General features: G+C 42.6%; 1 protein-coding gene across 3 annotated transcripts in view; it reads left to right on the forward strand.

Moving 5' to 3' along the window:
* The window catches only part of cc2d1a (coiled-coil and C2 domain containing 1A), an 85995-nt gene that overhangs the window by 54274 nt on the left and 6000 nt on the right, over nt 1-25721 (forward strand). The window contains exons 25-28 of one of the 3 annotated variants that reach the window (XM_048521765.2): nt 15923-16036; nt 16358-16424; nt 20820-20946; nt 24681-24757. In XM_048521765.2, the coding sequence (XP_048377722.1) occupies nt 15923-16036; nt 16358-16424; nt 20820-20946; nt 24681-24757 (385 nt within the window). Of the gene's footprint in view, nt 1-317; nt 9490-15922; nt 16037-16357; nt 16425-20819; nt 20947-24680; nt 24758-25721 lie in introns of those variants that run through there. The other 2 variants (XM_048521766.2, XM_048521767.2) reach the window with 2 other exon arrangements.

Here is a 25721-nt window from a genome sequence, read left to right on the forward strand (position 1 = left end):
CAAGGCAGGAAGATGGAGTTAAAATACCGACTTGATCTGATTAAATGATGGGTTCTGGGGACCGAATGACTCACTTTTACGTAAACAGTGGTGCAAAAGTCTCAAATGAATGGAGTCATAATTGATGATGTAAATCACTGATACCATGAATCCTTTCTTCTACAATCTTCAAGAGTTCCTGTCCTGTAGATACATCATGTAATGACTCAAGTCTTCTCTGGGAAAATCTGTTAATTAGAAAATTATCTAGTTCTGAATTTAGCTGTTCAGTTCAGTGGATATTCATGTTTTTATTATTTTTTTAATTTTCTTTTCAGATCCTCAATTTGCACTTTAAGTTAATGCAAAAAAAAAGCCTGGGCCAACTCTCACGCAGACCTCTGCAACATACCCTGCCCCTTTTATTCTTTGTACTGCTTTCTTGGATCCAAATTGAGAGGTTATAAGTTTCAATCTGGCATCAGGAGCCAATGAAGGAAGCCCCTAACCAAGAAAGACAGCTGACTGGAAATTGCAATCTCTTCAGAATCACTGCACAGAAATTCAGGCACTTCTCCTCGGTTCAGGTGCAAAGCCGATGATTTAATTCACCCTTGCCAGTGCTATACAACAGAAACTGAAAATTCTGCAAGTATGAAGCAGGTTAATGACTAGGGAGAGAGGATTGGTGAACATTTCTTCTTGAGACTCTACATCGGAAAAAAAAAGGCAGGACAAATCTTACGATTGACTCATGTATGTAGAAACCAAAGTCATTTCCACTGGACACTGCAGTTGTAATGGTAGTGTGTTCTGTTCCTCTCATCCAGACGCAAGATTTAATCCAGTAGCACCATGTCCTCCTTAACCAATTACAATATGCATTATACTGTGGCAGCTGTATTGTCCATAAATCTTCCACGCAAAAATAGAAGTCAGAGATAATTATTTTGATTAGAGTCTCATTTAAAATTTACCAGAAAATTAATACATGATTTGATCTATTTTGCAAGTATCCAGCAAACAGCTGAAACGGAGAATTCACTATACAGTTTAGACATGGAGTCTTAGTCATTTTGTGATGTTTTCTTCACAATTCCACTTAATACTAAACTATCCAATTTGCCTGAGCAAACTCTAGTTTTACAGAACCTATTTTCAGTACTAGCAGTATGTATTAGGAAATATCTGTTTTGTATTGTATTTCTAGTTTGATGTATAAAGTTCTGCGCAAATAGATCAAGTGTTTAAATAGTACAGGTGTTTTGTTCCAATGTTCATTTCATTAATTTTTTAGTCAGGCATCTATTTACTTGAGTTTGATAATAAGTAGAACTTCCGTTTAAGCGATTTTAGTGAAATATAAAGAAAGCACTTGATTTAGTTTCCTCTTAACAGTAAATTTAGTAAGTGTTTATGACCATCTGTCATGGCATGAGCAGTAAATGTTGGCTGGCCCAGCCAGAGGCGCACACTTCCTCTAAATGAATTATGAAAAAATCTCTTCAGACTACCTCTGCCTTGCCCTGTCCTAGTTGAGAAACAGTCTTCCTTTCTTGAAATTGCCCCTAGTTTGGTCACCTAGCTGAAGCCTAGCAGAGCATGATGAATGTAGAAGGCGGCCATTCGGCCCATTGAGCCAGTGCTCGCTCTTTTGTAATGCAGTCCAGCTGATTCTCCATATCTCTTTGTTCCCTGGGAGCGTAGTGAAAATTAAAACAGTTGAAAAATGTTCTGAGGAAGAGTCACCGGACCCAAAACATTCATTCTGTTTTTTCCTTCATAGATGCTGCCAGACCTGCTGAGCTTTTCCAGTATCTGTTTTTGTTGTTGTATTGAAACATGGGGCTGTGTAGTGTGTCCTTGAGGTGGAATTCTAACTTCATTTCCTTCTGTACTAATTAATATTCCCTTAATGTCCTATATTAATGAATCTCAATGGCCTCCCCAATTCTCAATTTATAGAATTCAAATACCTCGTCTGTCGATTCCTCGACAGATTTGTTATTTTTACCTAGATCGGAGTTTGGCTGCTTTGGGTCACAAGATCATGGGTTCAGGTCTCTCTCCAGGAATTTCAGCATGTACCTCAGGCTAATGTCATAGTGCTGTACTAAAGGAGCCCTTCATTGTTGGAAGTGCTGTCACTAAGCAGAGGTCATTATCTACCCTCTTATGTGGATGTAAAATAATCCCATAGCACTGCTTTAAAAAAGAACAGATGAGCTCACCCCATCATCCCAACCAATATTTTCTCCTTCACCAATATCAATTGGCAAAAAACACAGTATCTGCTTCTTGTTTGCATTTGTGAACTAATGGGTCATAGTGTTCTACTATAAAAGAACTCTTAAACTTCCAAAGTACCTGGAAGTTCTGAGGTCATGAACAGTGCTGTGCATGTGCAAATTCTTTTCCTTTGTAATAGCCTTTATCACTTTGCTTGGGAGTCAGTCGCCTAGTGATATTATTGCTATTATTGTTAATCCAGAGACCCAGGTAATGTTCTAGGGACCTGGGTTCAAATCCCACCATGGCAGATGGTAGAATTTGAATTCAATAAATATGTGGAATTAAGAGTTTAATGATGACTGTGATTCATTGTGGATTGTTGGAAGAACCCATCTGGTTCACTAATGTCCTTTAGGGAAGGAAGCTACCATCCTTACCTGGTCTGCCTACATGTGACGCCAAACCCACAGCAATGTAGTTGGCTCTAAACTGCCCTCTGGGCAATTAGGGATGGGCAATAAGTGCTGCCCTAGCCAGTGATGCCCTCATCCCGTGAATGAACAAAGAAAAAAAAATTACGAGAGCAACCTTTGGGTTTTGTATTCATCTCAATAATGTAATTGTAGAGAATCCTGGAACACTCTCTGCAAACCTCCCGTTTGTACTATTTCTGCCCTTCTCCTAACATCTCCTCCAAATTGACCTCCCTAGCCCTTTTAATAGCCTCTCCAACATTCAATGAAGTATATAGTACAGATTAATGTTGGTTTGAGTCTCAGCATTGATCTTTTCTAACCCAATTAGAAGTTTAAAAGTATGTATTGTTTCTGCTCACTAGTTTATCTGTGCATCGTAGTGGTCAATGCAAGAAAAATCCTCTGCATCATTGAATGCTGTATAGAAACTGATGTAAAAAGAAGAAATTGTTATTATTCAGAACCTTCCTAATCTCTGGACTTCCCAATGGAATTTACAGCTAACAAAGTACTGATGTGGTCTGGTCACATTTTCCTAATGTAGGAAAATACATGGGGCCAATCAAGTGTTCTGCACATGCGTTATTGAAAGCAGAGTTGATAGTGAAATGAACTCTCTCTTTGAATGCACAGCTTAGTCGCTAAATAGAAACTAGCATGAGGTACAAATATGAAACAGTGTTCACAAAGGTAAAGAACATTGGAGGAAGCAAACTGTGGTTTGTTCAAGCAACAGGAGTGAAATTTCTAATAGAAAAGCAGAATCTGACTAAATTCTTCCAAGGACCCCCTGGAATCAACAATAAGACTTAAGTCTTCGAAATTACCTTAGTGAGATTTGTCCCTCTTCTGAGCTTCAGCACATATCCTATTTTCTCATTTTTGTCATAATGTGCCTAACCCAAGTAATTATGAATTGTTAAGAGTTTAAAACAGTGGTGGGAGATAATTTGAAATTTGTGGATTTCAAGAGAAGGTAACAGCCAGCACCAATTTTTGCTTTGAAAGGAAGGCTGTGTTTGATCGATATGTTGGAATGCTCTTTGTGGTGTGGATTTGTCCCTTGGATGAAGCCAATGTGGCAGACATGGACTTTCAGAGAGCCTTTCTCTGTGATTATTAAAGAATGTTAAGGAACATGGAATGGAGACAAGTTTGGCAAACTAGTTCAAAGGCAGAAAACCAGAAGTTAGGCCCTGATTTTTAACTAGCCCCTCCTCAGGTAGAAACTGGGTCATGAGAGGCTGGTTACTGATTCTGTCTGATCATGCTTCCTTCAGACCTGCCCGGATCTTACTCTTGATTTTAACCCCTGTTTTGTGCGCTGGTCAGAATGCACAGTCCTGTTTAAATGGGCAGCTTGGAACCTGATACGTTTCTGCGTTAAAAATGCCCGATAACTATTTGTTACTACTGATTCCATTGAAGCACAGGCCACAGCAGTGCTTAAGGATAAATTATCCAGCTGGTTAGAGAAAGGGAAATTCGGAGATGTAGGAACAGGGCTGCGATATATCATTGTGAAGGATTAGCACCAACGTGGATTAGTTAGACCAGTCATCGTGTTCCCAAATTGTAACTTCCATAAAAGATACCTGTAGCTCTGGGTTTAGCCTCACCTTCAAAAAATGTAAGCCTGTGTAATCTTTTTTTTCCAAGATAATTATGTATTTGCAGCTTGACAAGGAGTCCAACAACATCCTGAGGATGTCTTTATTAACCCAGTCTCCTGCTGTTGATCAGATGGTTTCTGGTATATCATAAGGCAGACTTGTGAATTCCTGACTTTACAGACATTGAATAAATCAAATTCTCTTTAAAGTGTGATACTCAGGGAACTTCAGTGTTTTTCCTGGATCATGCTTGACAGTTCCATCCATTTCAACAACAAAGCCGATGTCTAGCTGTCTTGTCCAATATGTAGTTTAGAGTAGGCAGTAAGAGCAGGTTTGAGATGGTTTTCTTTTCACAGCAGTTGAATTTGGTTGAATCAATATTCAGGGACATTGGTATCACTTGCGACCTGTGTGTCTTATACACGTGGTGTCAGTCACTGGCATGGAGAAGATTACCTTCAAGTTAAATGTTGTAAAATGGTAAACAGTTTTTTGGTTAAGTACACATTTTCAGCTGGCTCTTGGTGTCATTTGTTGCTTTTAAGTTGCTGAAGATGGTTTTCTTCCAAGGAAATATTAATCCGAGACTCTGTGTCAGCTGCAATAATTCAAGTGCTGCAAAGTATAAACACTTCCCTGGACTGTTTTAGAAGAGGAAAGGAGGTTCCCTATGATGTCTTGGTCCCCATCCAATAACTTGCAAATTTGCAGAATCTTGTTAAGTGAAAATCATTTGCATGTTTACCTGCACAGAATGTAGTACTTGGGAGTAGGAGTAGGCCATTTGGCCCTTTTTGAGCCTGTTCTTCCATTCAGTATCTGGTTGAGCTGGCTGTGGTGTTGTAACCACTTTCCTGTCTGCCCCAAAGACTCTCCCTTTATACACCAACAATCTATCTAACCCAGAGATGATGGGAACTGCAGATGCTGGAGATTCCAAGATAATAAAATGTGAGGCTGGATGAACACAGCAGGCCAAGCAGCATCTCAGGAGCACAAAAGCTGACGTTTCGGGCCTAGACCCTTCATCAGAGAGCCTCTATCTAACCCAGCCTTGAATACATATAAAGACCCAGACCCCGTGAACTTCTGGCAAAGAGGATTCCAAGCTCTGTGACCTTGGTGAAAAACCTGCTTCTTACCAGCTTTCAAAAAGCCGACCTCTGATTTGTACATTGTCCCCAAGTTTCAGATCCCCACCTTAAAGAGAAAACGTTCTCCAGGTACCCACCCTATCCAGTCCAGAAACTAAGCAAGCCAGTTAGCATCTGTGGACTGAGAATTAGTTACTATTTCAAGTCCAATGACTCCTCTTCAGAACTTTGTAAAGTTGTAAGCTGTGTTTGCTTCATTGTTGGACCTGGCCTTTAGCCTTTCATTTTAATCTCAGCCATACCAACTGCATTAGTCAGTCTATATTCCAAGTGCACCCTGAAAGCCTGCAGTTAAATTCTGATTAAAGCAAAAGAAAATGTAATTTGGCCCACCTAACCTTCACACTCTGGCTGTACAACCAAGTCAGAGATTCATCGCATTCCCTTGCACCTTAAATGTTTATGCTCTGTTGTGAGCAGTAAACTGAGGAGAATAAGAAGTTGGAGAGGAAAAGAATGAATCTTCTATTGACCTTCTGACTTTTCACCCAGTTTAGAATGGTAACCAGGAGTGGGGTTCTCCTCTCTCTGAAGGTGGAAAAAAGCGCCACGTTACCCCTGGAGTGTTACCCTCTCCTCTCCACCTGCCCAGTTACATTCTGGTTGAGATATTCTGTTGGGAGTCTTGGTCAATTCACCACCAGATAAGGCCTTCAAGTGGTCAGTTAATGGACATTCTCCCAGATTTGCATTCAGGCTGTTGTGCCGTGGTAGCGTCCCTAACTCTAGGCCAGGAGGTCAGGGTGCAAGTCCTATCTGTTCCAGAGGTGTGTTGTAACACCTGAACAGGGTGTTCAGAAAAAAAACCTACTACTTATGAAAACTCTGCTTTTACCTAACTTCTTGTTTAAAATAAAATTGACCTGTTGACCACAATCTGGAGGTAATCGGATGCCCAGGTGGGTGGACTCGAGGGGTGTGGTCTCACAAAGCCAGCCACCTGCCCTCACCTCTGAAACACCTCCATCCCCACAAGAACGTAGAACATTACAGCGCAGTACAGGCCCTTTGGCCCTCGATGTTATACCGCCCTGTGAAACCAATCTGAAGCCCATCTAACCTACACTATTCCATTATCTTCCATATTTTTATCCAATGACCATTTAAATGCCCTTAAGTTGGCGAGATGACTACTGTTGCAGGCAGGGCATTCCACGCCCTTCCTGCTGTCTGAGTAAAGATCCTACCTCTGACATCTGTCCTTTATCTATCACCCCTCAATTTAAAGCTATGTTCCCTCGTGCTAGCCATCACCGTCCGAGGAAAAAGACTCTCACTGTACACCCTATTTAATCCTCTAATCATCTTGTATGTCTCTATTAAGTCGCCTCAACCTCCTTCTCTAACGAAAACAGCCTCGAGTCCCTCAGCCTTTCCTCATAAGACCTTCCCTCCATACCAGGATAAGCATCCTGGTAAATCTCCTCTGCACCCTTTCCAGTGCTTCCACATCCTTCCTATAATGTGGCGACCAGAACTGTACACAATACTCCCATTGCAGCCGCACCAGAGTTTTGTACAGCTGCAACATAACCTCATGGTTCCAAAACTCAATCCCTCTACCAATAAAACCTAATACACCATACGCCTTCTTAACAACCCTATCAACCTGGGTGGCAACTTTCAGGGATCTGTGCACATGGACACCGAGATCTCTCTGCTCATCAACAATACCAAGAATCTTACCATTAGCCCAGTACTGTGTATTCCTGTTACTCCTTCCAAACTGGATCAAAGAAACTAGATGTTAAGAGCTACTTATCTCCTTGCCGCTGAATCGCCTGAAGAATAGGCCTTGACTGACTGTCTTCAATACCCAGAAGCTATTGGCTTCATATTGACCAGCAGAGGCTGTCCACCTGGGATGCCAGTGTTGGGGTGTGTGTTAGGCAGAATATTATTATCCCAGTAGTGGGCATGATGTTGTTTGCCACCGCTCATCAGACCCATTCCCAAACTTCAGTTGAAAATGGGAAAATGTGCCCGATAGAACAGAAAAGTACTAGGATGGCTATAAAGCACTTTAGATCACCCAGAGCTTGTGACAGGTGCTGATAGGGTTACAGTTCCTCTGTCTGGAGTAACTGTCATCATTCCACCAATTACTCCAATTTCTGAGCCAGTGATCTGCTTTGAGCCTGACCGACTGAATCACATTGTTATTTGATATCTCTTAGCTAACCCAGGAGCTGGTTCTAATTAAGAGATTTGGTACTTTTTTATATATTCCATTTATTACATGTGACCAGGATCAAGTTTTCTTCACCTGCCAGAACTGTAGTATTAGCCTGTTCTTTACTCGTTGCTGTAAGTAATCCCTTGAGTTTCACATTTTTGTTTTATTTTATCTTGATTGTAATAAAACACTGTCATTGCTGCTAATGAACAGCTTCTTGTAGTCATGACTCATTACACAAAAAGCTGTTGTAAATTGCCAGTATAACACACAGCCCTCACGATGGTTAATGTTGGAGATACAGAAGCGTCACATGTTGTGTTTTGCAATCAATTTTGCCAGCAGTTGGAGCAAGGTGGAGGTTGCTTTTTGTCTTGTTCCTCTCAAACGCATGTTATACCTGTACTAGACTTCAATTAGATCAGATGTTAAGATCTCTATAGGTTAAGATCTCTATTCAAACGCCCAGTTATTAGCTGAGATGATGACGTGTCAAGATATCAGGTTTCAAAGCAACTAGTTCTGCATCAGTGGCTTAAAAAACAAAACACTGTTAGTTAGCACAATTTCCCACCGGCATCTTCAAACTGCTGAACAGCCACTTTGTTTTTGACATCTGAAAACCCCAGTTGTGTTGTTAATCTGTCTCTCAACTAAGCATCTAATCTGCTGGATCCAACTTAAAAACAAAATGCATAGAGAAACTCAGTAGGTCTGGCAGCATCTGCGGAGAGAGAAAGAGTTAATGTTTCTGATATGATTCTTCAGAATAACTTCTTTCAGCCTTTGGATTTGTCTTTCTATTTGTGATTATCTCTAGATTTATAGTGAAGCCTGTTGACTGATTTCGAAATGGTTTCCTCTACCTTCCTCCTAGTCTTCTGCCAAGTAAAAAAACATTAATTCAGCTACTGAGAAATACCACTGGTTTTCATCTTGTAAACAAAGTAATAGATTCCAGCACACTTATTTACAACTTGATCCATATTAAACCTTTTAGGTACTGTGGACTTTAGAAATAGCTGTCATTGCTCCCAGGTGTAAACATCCAACGCCTTCATTTTTAAAAAAAAATCTGATTCTCCCCTTGATCTTCACAATTTAAACCACTTTGTTGTCAGACTCCAATGTACGTCATTTGGCCCATTTCATTTACTTGAAACTTACAGCTCTTACAAATCCAGATCCAGTCTGAATACATTGTAACCCTATAAAATTTGCTGTTGTAACACTGACCTATGATGTATTTGACCACTGTTTTTATTTAATCTTTGCTCTACTTGATCATATTATGTCATACTTCCCACAGGAATGACCTCTGCAGTGACAGTGGTTAGCACTGCTGCTTCATGGTGCCAGGGACCCAAGTTTGATTCTAGTCTCGGGCAACTGTCTGTCTGTGTGGAGTTTGCACACAGTTCCCATGTCTGTGCAGGTTTCTGCTGGGTGTTCCGGTTTCCGCCCACAATCCAAAGGAATGCAAGTGGATTGGCCATGTTAAATTGTCCCATAGTTAGGTGAGTAAGCTATCATAAAAGTGGGGATACTTTTAGGAGTAGACTCGATAGGCCAAATAGCCTATATCTGCACTTCAGGGATTCTAAAGTCGTATGATACCTCACCCTGGCCTCTGCAGCCTGTTTCAAACAGACACACGCACGGTGGGTGCCAGTAACAAGAATGTGCTTCATCCAGTAGCACGAACCTCCCTTTAATGTCTGCACAATCCATAAAACGAAACTGCGTGGTTTTAACCAGTAACTCACAGAAAGCTGCTACTATGTACTCTGACAGTAATCTAAAAGGATGGATTGTGTTACCAACACCTTGATCATTGAATTTTTTTGTTGATGTTTATTGGCACTACATATTTTTATTTACTTAAAAATATTGGTGGTGTTGGACCAATCTTTTGTACATTTATATTTTAATAAAGCAATTTTTTGTGTAGTGCCTAGCCCATGGCTGATTATTTGAAAGTAGTTACAGTAGTGACCCAATTCCGAGCAGAGTCTCTAGACCATGTCTTTTTTTTGTCCCCCCAATCCTACCTTCCTGGAGAAAGGTAGTGTGGCATCATTAGGCTCTGCTTGCATTTAGCTCTTCTCTGACTCCTGTCTGAAAATGATAATATTCAAAATACAGAAAAGCCTTTTCACCTGTTAATTCTGTCCTGGAAGGTGCTGACTTGGTCCTGACACCCATCACAACTGACCGTCGAAATGTGTCTGTGTCTGTGTGTGTGTGTGTGTGTGTGTGTGTGTGTCTCTCTCTCCCGCTCTCTCGCTCTCTCCCTCGCTCTCCGAGTGTGTGTGTGTGTGTATCTAGTGGACTTGAGCTCTGGGCTCTTCCCCATTGGGCTCCACACACAGCTTATTCAGCCCTTCTTCTAACATGGGACAAAAGGCATGAGTGTCATTCGCTGCACTTCTCCAGCGTGATGCTCTAGATGAGAGTGGGGGTTTTTGGGTGAATGAGCAGACACACCATGGTACTGTAAATCAAGAAGCCATTCAACTGATGTGATGGGTAGCAACAAGGAAGTAGTTGTACATGATGCAATAGTGCAGGGAATTTACACTATTTTCCACAACAAAGTGAGAGTCTGATGGCCGAGTTACCCACTCAGGGCTGGAGAGACATTGCTGTGGGACAGGGAGGATCCTTTGATCATTGTCATTAGTACCTACATGGATTTACTTCCTATACAGAGCGTTTTTCCCAGTAATGTGTATGAGAAGCTAGCCACCAAGCCACAAAGCAGAACTCTCAATGTTATAATTTCTAGAATGTTTCCAAAGTTGTTTTTGCATTTTGGGTTGGGGGACACAGGAGTACATTAATTAATGTAAGATGCAAAGATTGGTATGGGAAGGAGAAATTCTGGTTTATGGGCCGCTAGCACCAGTTTTAGGAAAAAGGGATGAACTGTACTGGAACTGTGCAGGGGCCGGTGTTCTTGCTAACCACAGAACTAAAAGTAGAGAGGGTTTTAACCAACGTGGGTGGAGGTGTGGAATGCAAAGGAACAAGTGTGGAAATATATGGTGTGGCAAAGAGTGAAGACAAAATCAGAAAAATCCAAATTGTGTAATGATTGACAAAAAATAGCAGGGCGGGGAAAGAAAGTGCATAGGAATACACGAATAATCAAAGCTAGATATTCCAGACATAACAAAAAGATAAAATCAAAGGCTCTGAATCCGAATATACACCGGTTTCATAACGAAGTAAACAAATTGTTAGCACGTACTGAAGTTCGTAAATTTGATGACCATTACCGAAGCAAGGCGACAGGATGACTGGGATTGGGCTCTGAGAAAGGAATTAGGTGAGGGTTAGGGTGATAACACTGTGTTAAACAAGGAAGGTGTTTGTGTAACAGTTCGGGATGACATTGGTTCAGGAGATCAGGATGTCACATTTTAGCCATATGAAAATGACGAATAGAAGTCTTTGGTAGGAGTGGTCTGTAGGACCCTTGCAGTAACCACCATGTAGGACAAAATATGCAAGAAGGAAGATTTGGTGCTTGTGTTAAAGAGATGGCAATAACTATTGGTGACATTAATCGACATATAAACTGGAAAGATCAGATTAACCGTAGTAACTTAGGAGTTTATTGAATGCCCTTGAGGTGTGTTTTTCTTAGACTAGCATGTTTTAGACCCAGCCAGAGAGTGGGTTATATTAGAAGTGGTATTGTGTAATGTGATTGGATTAATTATTGATGTAAATCCATGTAAAGGCACCCATGATTGCGATGGCCACAATATGAATCCATTTTACATCCAGTTTGAAAATGAAAGTATTGGGTCAAATATTTGTACTTTGAACACGACAGCTGAACCAGCTGTAGTGAGCTAACATACTAGGCTTGGGAATAAATCGATAGAGAGGAACCAGCAAACGTTTTCACGGGCTATTTCAGATAGCTCCAAGTATCTGCTGCCTATATTGAAAAGCTATCAAAAGAGGGTACGCTGTCCGTTGTTGACTGAAGAAATTAGTGAAAGCAGCAAACATAAGAATATAGTTGAATAAAGATGGGTGGCAGTCAATGATAACAAGTGCCAGGATAACTAAAAGTTTGATCATGTAGAAGCAATGTGAATGAGAGAAGGCTAGCTAGGAACGCAAAAAAAAACACAGCAAGCATCTCTACAGTTATTTAAAAAAGGAAAATAAAGTTGAGTTGTGGTCTTCAAGAGAGTGGGGACCTTGCCAATGGAATGAACAAATACTTTGCTTTTGTCTTCACTATAGAAGATAGAAAAACATTCCGATAATTGGTAAAAATTAGGAGGTGGGAGAGGGAGAGAAACTTGGTGGAACTAACTGCATTCACCAGAAAGGCAGTACAGAGCGAACTGATAGAGTCGCGGGCTGTTAGCCTGGGTCCAGATGGACTTTAGCCAATTCTTAAGACACTGGATAATGAAGTGGTAAATCTATTTATGCTAGTTTTCCAAATATCCCTAGATTGAAGGAGGGTTCCGTCGGACTGGAAAGAATCAAATACAACCATTATATTCAAGAGGCAGGGATGTAGTTAGCTTGAGGTCTGTTGTGAAGAGCTGTTTCTAACAATCGCTGAAGATGACATAGCCATGCACTTAGAAAATCTCCAGATAATTGCAAAGTGTTGGCATGGCTTTCTGAAAAGGCAATCATGTTTAGCCAGTTTTATTGAAGTTCTTTGAAGGAGTAACTTATGCAACAGATAAACGGGAACCTGTAAACTCCCTCTATTTGGATTTAATAGCTCATAGAAATTCGTAGAATCCCTACAGTGTGGAAACAGGTCCTTCGACCCAACAAATCCACACCGACCCTGAGAGCATCCTACGCCGACCCAGTTCCCTAAACTACACGTCCCTAAACACTATGGGCAATTGAGCATGGCCAATCCACCTAGCCTGCACATCTTTGGACTGTGGGAGGAAACCCACGCAGACACAGGGAGAACGTGCAAACTCCACACAGACCATCACCCGAGGGTGGAATTGAACCCGGGTCCCTGGCACTGTGAGGCAGCAATGCTAACCACTGAGCCATTGTGCCACCCCTTATACAATGTGGAAACAGGCCATTTGGCCCAACTGGTCCACACACCTTCTGAAGGCCATCCCTCCCAGTCCTATTCCTGTATGGCTGACACATCCTAACCTATAGATCTCTGAACGCTATGCGGTAATTTCCTCATGGCGAATCCGCCTATCTTTATACAACTTTGGACTGTGGGAGGAAACCGGAGGAAACCCACGCAGACACTGGGAGAAAGTCACCCAAGGCTGGGTTTGAGCCCAGGTGCCTGGTGCTGTGAGGCTGCTGTGCTAACCGCTGGGCTGCCCCCTCCCCAAGGTGTTTGAGGAGGTGCCATGTCAAAGGTGGATGTGGAAAATAAGAACTAATATTGTAGAAGGTAATATATTAACATGGGTAGTAGGTTAGCTGGCCATCAGGAAAGAGTGTGCATAAGTGGGTGTTCGATTGACAGGAAGCAAGTCAAGTCCATTAGGTATCCATGTATTACAATGTAACAATGACTTAGCTGAAACGAGCAAAGACATTGTGGTGAAATTTGGACAGGAGACCGGGATAGGTAGGTAGGGGTTTCCTGAAGATGATGTAAAGAGTTTGGACTGTGGGATGTAATGTGGGTAAATGTGAAGTTATTTATTTTGGCAGGGAAACGAAAAAGAGAATTACTTAAACTGAGAGAATGCAGAATTCTGAAGTGGAGAGAGATTGGATGTAAGTGTCCAGCTCAGGGGCATCTTTGTAGGTTGATGCCTGGAATGAGTGGGTTGTCTCAGGAAGAAAGTTTGGACAAACTGGGCTTGTTCCCACTGAAGTTTAGAGGAGTGAAGGGTGATTGAAGTGTATAAGATCCTGAATGGTCCTGACAAGGTGGATGTGGGAAGGGTCTACTCGTGCGTGAGTTTAGGACTCCGGGAACAATTTTAAAATTAGTGCTCACCTTTTAGGACCGAGATAAGAACTTTACTTTGTGCAATTTTGGTGGATGTAGAATCATTAAACCTTTTTGAAGTGGAGGGAGGTAGATTCTGGTTAGGCAGAGTATCAAAGGTTTCCAGGGATGTGGAAATCGAAACACGAGTAGACCCTTCCCACATCCACCTTGTCAGGACCATTCAGGATCTATACACTTCAATCACCCTTCACTCCTCTAAACTTCAGTGGGAACAAGCCCAGTTTGTCCAAACTTTCTTCCTGAGACAACCCACTCATTCCAGGCATCAACCTACAAAGATGCCCCTGAGCTGGACACTTACATCCAATCTCTCTCCACTTCAGAATTCTGCATTCTCTCAGTTTAAGTCATTCTCTTTTTCGTTTCCCTGTCAAAATAAATAACTTCACATTTTCCCACATTACATCCCGCATGCCAATTTTTGAAGGGGCCGAGTGGTCTATTCCTGCTCCTATTTCGTATGTTTTCATGAACTTTCTGAAGACACTGATTGTCAGGAATCTGGGTTGGTATCTGTTGTGGGGTCACTAATTTTCCCCTGAGAAACATCGACTGAGCACAGACCAAGAGTATACTTCTTTTTATGGATACATGCTGTACTTTAAGCCAGAGGCTTTATTTTCTTTTTCACTCTTTAATTTCTTATTCCTAATTTTAAACTTTGGTTATTCTGGCAATCTGACCTACCATGCATCTTTATGCAGTTATATTCTAAAGTTTGCTGCTTTCCCTAACTACTTCAGACAGCTGTGAGTGTCCCTTTTATAATTGCTCATTAGAACAAAAATAAACTTGAGCATTGTGGCAAGATAGTGCGAGTGTCACAACTTGGAAACAATAGCTACGACATTCACTGTTTGAGACTTTGTTGATCCCAGTGTTACTGTCATAATTACAATCATAATGGGAAATGAGATTGAAATGTTATACACTGCCAATGTTGTACACTGCTGCCAAAGTTATCAGAGACAAGATTGGTAAATTTCCTGCCAAGCCTGATGCTATTTCGTCCAATACCTAGTCTTGCCAGCAGAGGTCACTGGACAGTGGGGATCCTCTTTGGTTCTGATTTTAACTTCCAGTCCCACCATTGCCTATTTGAAATTAATCAACTCTGCACTGACCGAGATTAAAACTGTTTCCCTTGCTAAACCACAGCAAATGTTCGAAGGGAAATCGTTGGTCACTCCTCCAAAAAAAACCAAAGCACTGTTTTTGTTCCTCCCACCGTACGAAGAAAATTTTGAAACCCTTTCCCGAATCTTCCAATTTACCCCTCCCTCCTTTCCACCCAGACTGAACCGATGCATTTGCAGCCAGTTTCTGAAGTGTAGCCAGTATTGTGGGAAAGCGACTGAGACATTGACTGGCCAGATCACTGGAATAACTTCTGTTAAACTGCATGCCGTAGAATCTTTTCTGCCCACTTGATCATGAGTCACAGTGTAACGTTTCATTTGGAAGATTGCACCTCAGTACTGCTCTGAAGTGTTTGCCTTGAATTCTGTCCTTGCGTCTCTGCTGTGCAACCTCCTGCTCTTTCTTCACTCCCACCACTGACGTTCTGATTGGGGTGGGAGAGATACCAGCAGAGCTAAAGCTGACACGTGATGTCTTCGCTTATCGAGTCATACAGCACAGAAACAGACCCTTTGGTTCAACTATCCATGGCGACCGTAATCCCAAACAAACCTAGTCCCACCTGCCTGCTCCTGGCTTATTGACGTTTGTACTTACCACAAATATTGTGTTGCTACTGTCCTTTTCAGACACCCTGCAACATCCTTTTAGTGGCGTTGGGACCCATAAACCAATTGAATATGTGCCTGCTTTTTCACAGACCAATCCAATCAGTCCAGGTCTGTCTCAATTGACCCAAAAAGTGAGTGACCTGGGACTACGTGGGCTACTGAAATTGTGCAACATGAAGTCGAGGTCTTTGTCTAAAACTGTAATCTCCCTCCAAATACCTTTAGAGTGTTTCAATTATCATAGATTCACAGAAACAGACCCTTTGGTCCAACTCGCCCACGCAGACCAGGTTTCCCAAACTAAACTAATCCCATTTACCTGTGTTTGGCCCATATCCCTCTGAACCTTATAAAGACCAAAAGAACTGCAGATGCTGTAACTCAGAAATAAAAACAGGAATTGCTGGAAAAGCTCAGCAGGCCATGCTGCCAGATCTTCTGAGCTTTTCCAACAATTCCTGTTTTTGTACCCTCTGAACCTTTCTTTATTCGTGCACCTGCCCAAATGTCTTTGATTATTTAAATGGAAATAATTTGCAGACTTACAGAGAAACGTTGGGAGAATGGCAGTATCATGATTGCTCAAGCAGAGAGATGGTACAGTCACTTTGGGCCGAATGGCGGCCTCCTGCACCTCATCAACCGGATTAATCGGTATTATAACTCCCTATACTTTTCCTTTAATCTCCCTCTCTGTCCCACTTTTGAAACCCTAAAAAACAGTATGTTGGCAAGGTGTTATAATTTCCAGCTCTTCCCATCATTTCTGTCCCAGCCTTTTAATGTTCTTACTTAATTACCTCCCGTATTGTTTATGCTCTGCTTTCCCCAGTACCAACCCAGGACTTTTTAACTCTGATTGCACTCAGGAAGTAAGCGGGTGGAGGCCTGAACTAAAACTACAGGAATGCATAAATATTTGCAAGTTCTTATTTGTAACCTAATTAAAATGCTTTTCTTTTTGGTCCTTGGCAGCAAATCAACCTTTCCTCTGCACAGCTTCAACATAATGAAGTTTGATAAAGAGCGAATAGAAAGGAAGGTGAGTGATTACTGTGATTTTTCTTTGACGTTGACTGTTTTCCTGTGATCTTCAGAAATTTTTCGAGACTTTGTAAATGAGAAATGATATCAAACTAAGAAATCCAGTTTTTGTTTCAAAGAAAACAGCTCTATTCAGAGGAAGATTCTCCCAGTGTCCAGGCCAACATTCCTCCCTCAAAAAAAAACCTAAAATAACTCCACGGAGGCTGGTATCCCATCACCAAGTCACCCCTTATTTACACTTGCACAGTATATGGACTCTGACCAATCAGCTCAGAGCCAGTGTCTGTTGTGAGAAGAATCCTGGAGACTCCTGTTGGATCTACGAGCCAGAGATCCCAGGTTAACAGCCCCAATCGGGGATCATCTTCTCAGTGAATTCCAACCTCATTCCAATCACTACAATACCCAGGAAATCAAGCCGATCTAAGAAAAAAGTGGTTCAGCCAGCATCCAAGAAATGTGGGAGGTTATGTCCTGATGAACCTGTGCATGCACTGGAAGATAAATCGAGATCTTCAATGAAGCTGAGCAATGTTTAAGAGTGAAGAACTGTAAAGTTGAGGATTGGGGAGTTTGAACCCTAAAGGCTCTGAAGGAGAGTTGAGAGTCCTAAGGTGACTCAGGCTATCCAGTGTTGGTCCTGTGCACTCTGCCAAATGTGGGCACGTGGCTTTGAAAAAGGTGTGTGGGTGAAATGCTTGGTTTTTCACTTAGTCCTTTCAGTGTGGGCATTTGGCCTTCACCTCTAGAGATGCTGAAAATGGTAGGCACATTCACAATTGCATTTCCTCTGGTTTCGTAGAAATTACTGAATCATCTCTCCCTTAAACTACCTGCCCTTCATCTTGAATCCCTGCCCCCCCAGTGACTCCCCCTTCGACTAAAGGGAGCAGGAGCTCCTTATCCACTCTTACCGTGCCCTTTAATCTTCCCTTTGAGTGGTCTTGGGCAAGAAATTCTCGTGAGTCTGTGGGGATGTTTATTTAATTGTTTTTTGCGCGTCTCTGAAACACGTCCTCTGCCTTCATGCACTTGTTTTAAGAATCTAGTGTCAGACATGAAGACGACATGGCTCATGCAACATCACAGCTGATTAACAGTAACCAGAACGTACAATCACTACAATGACCAAGACCCAGTATCATAGACTTGGTGACCACTTTGCAGAACATCTACGTTCTGCTCACAAAAAAGACCCTGAACTACCCATTGCCTGCCACTTCAACTACCCTGCTCCCTGGCCAACATCTCTGCCTCTGGCTTGCTGCAGTGTTCCAGTGAAGACCAGCGCCAGCTGGAGGAACAGCACCTCATTTTCTGGCCTAAACTCCCCCATGTCCCAGCTCCTTACCCCACACACCAGGCCTTGTTACCACATGGCCTGCCACTACATGCCCCCTGTTGTTACTCACTGACAGTCCCCATTTACAATTGTTCATCCTCTCGGCCTGATCATTAGCATCTCCTTTGTCTGTCCAACTGTCTTTCTTTCTCTTTGGGCTCTATCCTATCGTTTACTCCCTATTTTTTGCATATAAACTGACGTTTTCCCAGCCACCATCAGTTCTGAGGAAGGGTCACCGGACCCAAAACATTAGCTCTGTTTTCTCCTTCACAGATGCTGCCAGACCTGCTGAGCTTTTCCAGCAACTTCTATTTTTGTTCCTGATTTACAGCATCCGCAGTTCTTTCGGTTTTTACTAGAACTTTGATACTGGGGATGTTGGCCTGACAGAGGGCACTGCTGTAGGAGTGCCAGCCTCATTTCAGGTTTGCAGGGTCTTGTGGAGGGATCGCTGGCAACGTTTTATCTAAGGATTCAAGCAGCAAGGGGAAGGGAAGCTTCAGAGTGAGAAGTTGTTGAGAGAGACAAACCCAATCAGTTAAAGCATTGATAGTATTGAGATCTGCAGTTCCAGTTCTTGATCTATGGCGATTTTAAAGTCAACCCCTTGGAAAGCCGTTTGTGAAGCTTTCTGTGGTAGCGGTGAGCCTTTCAGAGACAGCAGGAACTGCAGATGCTGGAGAATCTGTGATAACGAAGTATAGAGCGGGACGAGCACAGCAGGCCAAGCAGCATCAGAGGAGCACAAAAGCTCATGTTTCGGGTCTGGACCCTTCTTCAGAAAAGTTTCTGAAGAAGGGTCTAGGCCCAAAACGTCAGCTTTCCTGCTCCTCTGATGCTGCTTGGCCTGCTGTGTTCATCCAGCTCCACAGCAGTGAGCCTTTGCTGCTTTCACAGATACAGATTGCCATGGGGTGCCCACTTCCCTAGATGCGCAGAAAGCAGATGGTACATAGTTTAAGTGCAACAGCGTCATTGTGCGTACAGTCTCCAATCATCTCCTCTCCCCTCAATTGCCTTTCAGGAAATGGGAAAGAACCCTGTTGTACTCGGGCGTGACAGCCGCAGTCAAATAGTCAATTGACAGGTTTTCATTTTACAGAATGTGCTCACTGTAAAAGTTTACAGCATTGTGTTGAGTTTCATTTTAATGGTGCGAATGGTAATGTGTATGGAGACTGGTGCGAACGTCAGTGGCAAAGCAGGATTTGTAAGCATGTAGCTTGCGACACCAACCCCAATTTATTGCATTTCGCTTTATTCATGTTATGACATGAGGTCTTCGTAACAATTCTTGTGCTAAAGTCAAAATGTGTTCTCTCTCACTTCATCCCGATGCTTAGCCGTACATGAGAAAAATTGTTATTTGCAAACGGTCTCCAGGCACAGCCCAGCCAGTGGTGCTAGCAATGCCCCGCTGTCTGAACAGCACCTTCAGGAAAGGACGGCTCCTGTTTTGATGGGGCGCAAGAGAGATCATCCTCCCTTATAGGGTGGTGCGCTGGGAAGTAAGCCTGCTCTTTCCAGAGATGTCAAAAATGGTTTTGTAAAATGTATCCAGAGATTCCCCCCCCGCCACCCCCTTCTGTTTACCTATATGTTACAAGGGTTACTCAGTCAAAAGCGAAATACTGTGGAGGCTGGAAATCTGAATCAAACACACAGAAAATGCTGGAGAAACTGGGCAGCAGGTCGGACAGCATCCGTGGTGAACGGAGCAGAATTAAAATTTCGAGCCCAATGTGAGTTTCGTCCTTGGGTCTCAGAATTTCTGTGCTGAATTTCTCCAGAGTTGTCTGTTTATTTGTCAATGATTATTATTTGTTGCAAGTAAGTAGATTTCCAGCTGCAAGTAAACAATTATGAGCTGTCGACAAATGACTCTACAAGCTAAAACCCTACCCACCTCATAAAATTCCTCCATACACGTATGCAAGACAAGTTTTTTCAAAAAAAAAATGGTGTTATGGGTGCAGGAGGAAACTGGGAAGGTGGTTCAGTGGTTCCTGTACGTATGTTTCACCAAGATGCTCGTTCTGGCTTGCCATGACTCACTACTCTTCAGTCTCTCTCCCCCCCAGGTTCTTACACTTGTGTGCAGGAGGCACAGAGTGACTGGTTCACAACTTACAAAGTATCTGGCTTATTGATTAAACATCACAGCTTACACTAACTGATAAGGGAGAGTATTCTGGCAGGCTCTAGGTGGTTTTCCTGCACGGAAAAAAGGTCCAAAGGTTTCTGGCTATATTGTTTGTACCCATAAGCTACATGAGAGCCAATCAGATAGTTGTTGGCAAGCGGGAGGACCTTGACATCATCAACTGGCCACAGCTGCACAGACCTATCAGCTATGTGTTGCTGGCTGAATCTCTCTTTGTTCATTATTTCCTGGTGCCAGTTCAGCTGCAGCCAAACTCCACCCCCCCCCGACCCCCCTCCCAAATGGTTAAACAATGAGAAGTATAAACCACATGTACAATAAGTATTGGGGGGAACTTGCTTTTAAAAGGTAATTGTGCAAGTCATCGACAGCCTGAGGAGCACGGATAAATTTAATCAGCTGTCATTTAGAGGTACTGTTCTGTTTCTTGTTGGAGTTGCTGTGTTCATCTCATCTGTGAGACCATGGGTTTATATGTAGGCTTCCACTTCTTTATCCTTGGATGAGACAGAGCAAAAAGTCCCTCATTCCTAGTCTTGATGTACCCAGCTAAATATAGTGCTTAAATAAATTGCAGGTAATGATTAGGTAGCAGATGGCATTGAATTTTAAAATGCCTTTGTGATCTCTGTATATGCAAGTAATTACTTAGATGTGTTGTAGACAGTTGGTGTGCTGTATGTGTATGCTAATAGATTTAATTATTTTGTCTGTTTGCTGAATTAACCCCTTTGTGAAACCCACAGCAAAGTTTTAATGCACAGTGTGAACATTATGGTGTCTGAGTGTCACGTGAACTTGTACAGAATGTGAAATGCGTGTTTCTGATGCAGCCAGATCCTGCATGTATGGATTACATATTGTCCCATTCATGTCAACAGATCCACACATGCAAACAGGATCACAAAGCTCCTCCAAAGGACCTCCTGGATCAGCATCGGGAACTTACACAGCGGATCCAGTGGCAGAAATCGCAGCTGGATCGCCGGGACCCTACGGTTCTGAAAGGTGGAGTATAGACATAATGGAGTCTTTACAGCAGTTGTATACAGACCACGTCTCCGGTAGCGTGCACAATTTTGACCAAGTAAAGATGTACTTTCCTTGCACAAGCATCAACAAAGGTTCGCTAGACTGTCTCCTGGGATGAGGGAATAGTCCTGTGACACACCATTTGAATGTCTTTATCATAGAATCCCTACAGTGTGGAAGCAGGCCATTCAGCCCATCAAGTCCACATCGGCACTCTGAAGAGCATCCCACCCAGACCCAACCCTATCCATGTAACACTGCATTTCCCATGGCTAATCCAACTAGCCTGCAAATCTTTGCTCTGAGAAGGAAACTGAAGTACACAGAAGATGCCCACACGGACACAGGGAGAATGTGCAAACTCCAGTCACCCAGGTCAATGGTGCTATGAGGCAGCAGGGCTAACCATTGAAGGCACCTTGCAGCCCTAGTTGAGTTCTAGTTGGAATGTGGCTTTGCAGGAATATATGGCAATATCAACCTGAATCGTCACTGCTTAAACTGCCCAGCTTTGTATTAGTTTTGGTTATTAGACCAATGTGCTCTGGCTTTAATTTATAACAAAGCAAGGTGATTTCATTCAGAGATAATAGGAACTGCAGATGCTGAAGAATCCGAGATAACAAAATGTGAGGCTGGATGAACACAGCAGGCCAAGCAGCATCTTGGGAGCAGGAAAGCTGACATTTTGGGCCTTTTCTGATGAAGGGTCTAGGCCCGAAGCGTCAGCTTTTCTGCTCCTAAGATGCTGCTTGGCCTGTTGTGTTCATCCAGCTCCACACTTCGTTATCCTTGATTTCATTCAGACATTGATGGAGTTGAGAATATTTTCTTTGTCTGACTCCAAGTGTTCAGCATCTCAAAAGCAGCAGTTCGCAATTTAGGACTGCCAGAAATAGCCCCTCTGACAGTACTGTGGGCGTACCTACCCCAAATGGGCTACAGGAGATCAGGAATGCAGCTCAGTATCATCATCTCGTGGGCAGTTAGAGACGGGCAACAAACATTGGCTGTGAATGAAAGAACTGTGAACCTTTTGGACTTTTCCACTGCAGAATGTGAATGCCTAGTCTCTATGTATCTTGAACAGTGAAATGGAGAGATTTTTGGATGAGGGACAGAAGGGTAGTGTGCGGGAGAGTGTGGCTGAGGTTAATCGGCAGTGATCTTATTGAATGTTGTACCAGGCTCACGAGCATGCATTGCCCACTTCTGCTCCTGCTACTTATTGTGTTTTTAAAGGAAGCTGATTCAGCTCACCCAGTCCCAGAAAGTATAAATATTCATTCATAGATTAGTGGATAATACTTCTGCCTCACACAGAAAATCAGTGGGTTTAAGGTCTACTCCAAAGATATGAGCACATAAAGTAGATATGAGGCACTAGAGCACTTCTGAAGGAGCTCTGCATGGCCAGAGGTATGTTTATAGAATCTACAGCAACAGACCGTTTGGTCCAACACGTCCATGCTGTCCAGACGTCCCAAGCTGACCCGTTTGCCAGTATTTGGCCCATATCTCTTTAAACCCTTCCTGTTCATATATCCATCCAGATGCCTTTTAAATGTTGTAATTGTGCCAGCCTCCACCACTTCCTCTGGCAGCTCATTCCATACACGCACCACCCTCTGTGTGAAAGAGTTACTGGTCAGATCCTTCTTTTTAAATCTTCTCCCTCTCACTTTAAACCTCTAGTTTTGGACTCGCCCACCTTTGGAAAGTTATTCGGATGGAACAATTAAACTGAAAGTTTATCTATGCCCTTGAGATCCTACAGAACTTTTCAAAAAGGAGCAAGGCAATTTCCTCCTTTCCAACCTCCCATGCTCCCAAAAAAAACCCTCCAATTCCCATATTAAAGTTGGGATCAGTATTTATCCTATAACCAACACCACTAAATTCGGTCTGTTGGTCATTATGACATTGCTGTGTATGGGAGCTAGATGTTTACAACCTACGCTCTACTGCTTTGTCTTCTGCATTACACATTAACTTACAACAGGTAACTGAATTGTTTGGGAAGTTCTTTGAGACCTAGCGACACTGTAGAAAAAACATGCAGTCGTTATGTTTCCTCTTTTCTTTCTCCTTTTTTTTTCTTTTCCCCTTCTTCTGTTTTCATTTTGTTCTTTTTAACTTTTTGAGCAGGGCCCTGCTCCATAACTAAACTGATGTATTAGTGCCCAGGGACATTCAGATCCCTGGCTTGGAGGTAGTTGGTCTCCTCAAATCATTGGGTCCTATTCAAGAAACACATCTTGCCAAAAGTTTCTCTTGTTTTTTGATTTTAAACCATTTATTTAGAACATAGAGCTGCACAACACAGGAACAGGCCCACCATGTTATGCTGAACATGATGCCAAATTAAACTAATCCCTTCTTCTTGCCCTTGGTCAACACCCCTTCATCCCTTGCATATTCATGTGCTTATCTAAAAGTCTCTTAAACGCCCCTATCATATCTGCCTCCACCACCACCCCTGGCAGTGTGTTCCAAATTCCTACTCTGTGCTTTTAAAAAACAAACTTGCTCCCTGTGTTTCCTTTCAACTTTCACAGTCTCACCCTAAATGCATGCCCCTTAGTTTAGGTATTTCAACTCTGGGGGCGGGGGGGGGGAAGAAAGGATTCTGATCGTCAACCCTATCTATGCATCTCATAATTTTATAGACTTCTATTAACTCTCCTCTCCTGATGCTCCAGAGAAAACAACACAATAGCAGCATTTAAGCAATCCCTGGCTAAATACATGAATAGGAAGGGAATATAGGGATACGGATCCTGCAAGTGAAGACAGTTTTAGCATAGAAGGGCAAAACGTGACAGATCAGGCTTGGAGGGCCAAAGGGCCTGTTCCTGTGCTGGGTTGTTCTTTGTTCTTTCTTTTTCTAACCTTGTACCCTCTAATCGAGGCAGCATCCTGGTAAACTGCTTCTGCACCCTCTCCAAAGCCTCCACATCCTTCCTGTAGTGTAGCAACCAGAGCTGAGCTCAATACTCAAGTGTGGCTTGACTAAAGGCTTACAAAGCTCATCATGACATTCTGACTCTTGTACTCAATTCCCCGACCAGTAAAGGCAAGCATGCTGTATGCCGCCTTGACCACGCTATCTACTTAGGTGGCTACTTTCAGGGAGCTATGGACTTGAACCCCGGGAACCCTCTGTATGTTTAATGCTGTTCAAGGTTCTGCCATTAACTGTGTATTTATAATTTAAAGGTGAACAACTCTTTTGAGGAAACAGTTTAGTACCAGTTTTATCTGATTACTGCTGTGAAACTACTTGGGGTGCCAATATTTACATGTGTGCCATAGGATTGCTGAACCATCCTCGCAATAGTGGTATCTCCAGTTGTGGTTACTTCACCAGATGTTCGCCGTTCCTCGGGATGTGCCTGTGTTGTGGGTCATGAGGCAGTTTGGGTGCACTGTCTTCCGTTAGAGTCATTTTGTCTGGTTGTTACTATAGAGTACCTTGAAAAGGCAGTGCTGAAATAACCAGCTTCTGAAACAGGTCAGAAAGGCGTATTGCTGGGTTTATGTTTGTGCTGATGTAGGTAGATGAAGCAATGGGCCAAAAAATGGAAACTGATTCTTCAAGACTTTTTCAGTAACCACTCATCGCCATTCGGGTGTGTGTTTGGAACCCTCCATTCTGTTAGATTAGTAAATCGCTTTTATTGTTAACTATTGTGGTATTTAAATTGCAGAATATGTGACCCAGCTGGAGAGATATGTGCACTACTACACAGATGCAGCTAAACGACTAGGCACAGAAGGGAATCGAGTAAGTACTGGGAATGTCTGTTTATTGTGACTGGGAAACATGTCACTGGGAAAGGGCTGAGAATAGAATGTCCCTATCGGAATGATCGTTTTGTTTCCCTTGGTGTTTACTTGCTTAATGTTCTGTTCCAGAGGAGAGCTTGTAGTATTAAGTGCTGCCCAGATAAATGCATCTGAGGCATCAAGAGGAGCAGGATGCAGAGATAACCAGTGATTCTAAGGCTACAAGGCTCTAAGTGTCATCACAACTCCCCTAACTCACAGCTAGCCCCGTCCTCCACCACTCACTGGTCCCAATCTGGCTGTACCCCAACTTTGAAAACAAGGATAATATATTTTAATTCCTTTCAAGGTAAATCTCTCTCTCTCTCTTATTCAGTCTCTGTATGCCTGTGATCTCTTGCATAATACCAGCATTTTTTTCATTCCACACGAGTGATGCCTAGGTCCCAAGCTCTGCCTCCCTAAACTTCTCAATTCCTTTTCTCCTTCCAATATAGATAGTTTATCTCAGTATTGGAGAGGAATTCACGTAGATTATTTCTACCGCACTGAATTTGTGTAATTACTGAGTGAGATGACACACTTCAGGGAACTAGGTTACATTCCACTCTCCCCTTCCACTTCGGGTCATACAGCACAGAACCAGACCCTTCGGTCCACTCGTCCATGCTGACCAGACATCCTATATGAATCTAGTCCCAAATGCCAGCATTTGGTGCATATCTCTGTTAAACCCTTCCTATTCAGTACCCATCCAGATACAATTACAACATTTAAAAGATATCAGCCTCCACCATTTCCACTGCCAGCTCCTTCCATACACACACCACCCTCTGTGTGAAAAAGATGCCTTTTTCAAGATCCCTTATAAATTTTTTTTTTCTCTCTCTCATCTTAAACCTGTGACCTCAAGTTTTGGACTCTCTCACTCTGGAGATAAGACCTTGACTATTCAGCCTGTC

Source organism: Stegostoma tigrinum, chromosome 35 (genome assembly GCF_030684315.1).
Source record: "Stegostoma tigrinum isolate sSteTig4 chromosome 35, sSteTig4.hap1, whole genome shotgun sequence".
NCBI lineage: Eukaryota > Metazoa > Chordata > Chondrichthyes > Orectolobiformes > Stegostomatidae > Stegostoma > Stegostoma tigrinum.